Here is a 207-nt window from a genome sequence, read left to right on the forward strand (position 1 = left end):
GGGCCCGGCCGTGGGGGGGGTCTGGAGTTCAAAGAGCGGCCCGTCGGCTCCCCGGTTGTTACTGTTCAGGGGGGGTAATCAGCGGTAACCGCGGCTCGAATTTGTGTTCAGTTAGGAGCTGAAAACGCAGACAGTATCGGTGCCGTGCTGAACAGTAAAGATGACCAGCGGGAGATCGCCGAAACCAGAGAATTGTGTAGGTCAGTG

At 58.5% G+C, this 207-nt stretch overlaps 1 protein-coding gene across 1 annotated transcript in view; it reads left to right on the forward strand.

Moving 5' to 3' along the window:
- METTL14 (methyltransferase like 14) overlaps positions 1-207 on the forward strand; it is a 23467-nt gene that overhangs the window by 642 nt on the left and 22618 nt on the right. The window contains exon 2 of the mRNA XM_035889639.1: positions 112-200. Within this exon, the coding sequence (XP_035745532.1) occupies positions 112-200 (89 nt within the window). The remainder of the gene's footprint in view (positions 1-111; positions 201-207) is intronic.

The sequence above is a fragment of the Egretta garzetta genome, unplaced genomic scaffold (genome assembly GCF_000687185.1).
Source record: "Egretta garzetta isolate BGI_Z169 unplaced genomic scaffold, ASM68718v1 scaffold342, whole genome shotgun sequence".
Taxonomy (NCBI): Eukaryota; Metazoa; Chordata; class Aves; order Pelecaniformes; family Ardeidae; genus Egretta; species Egretta garzetta.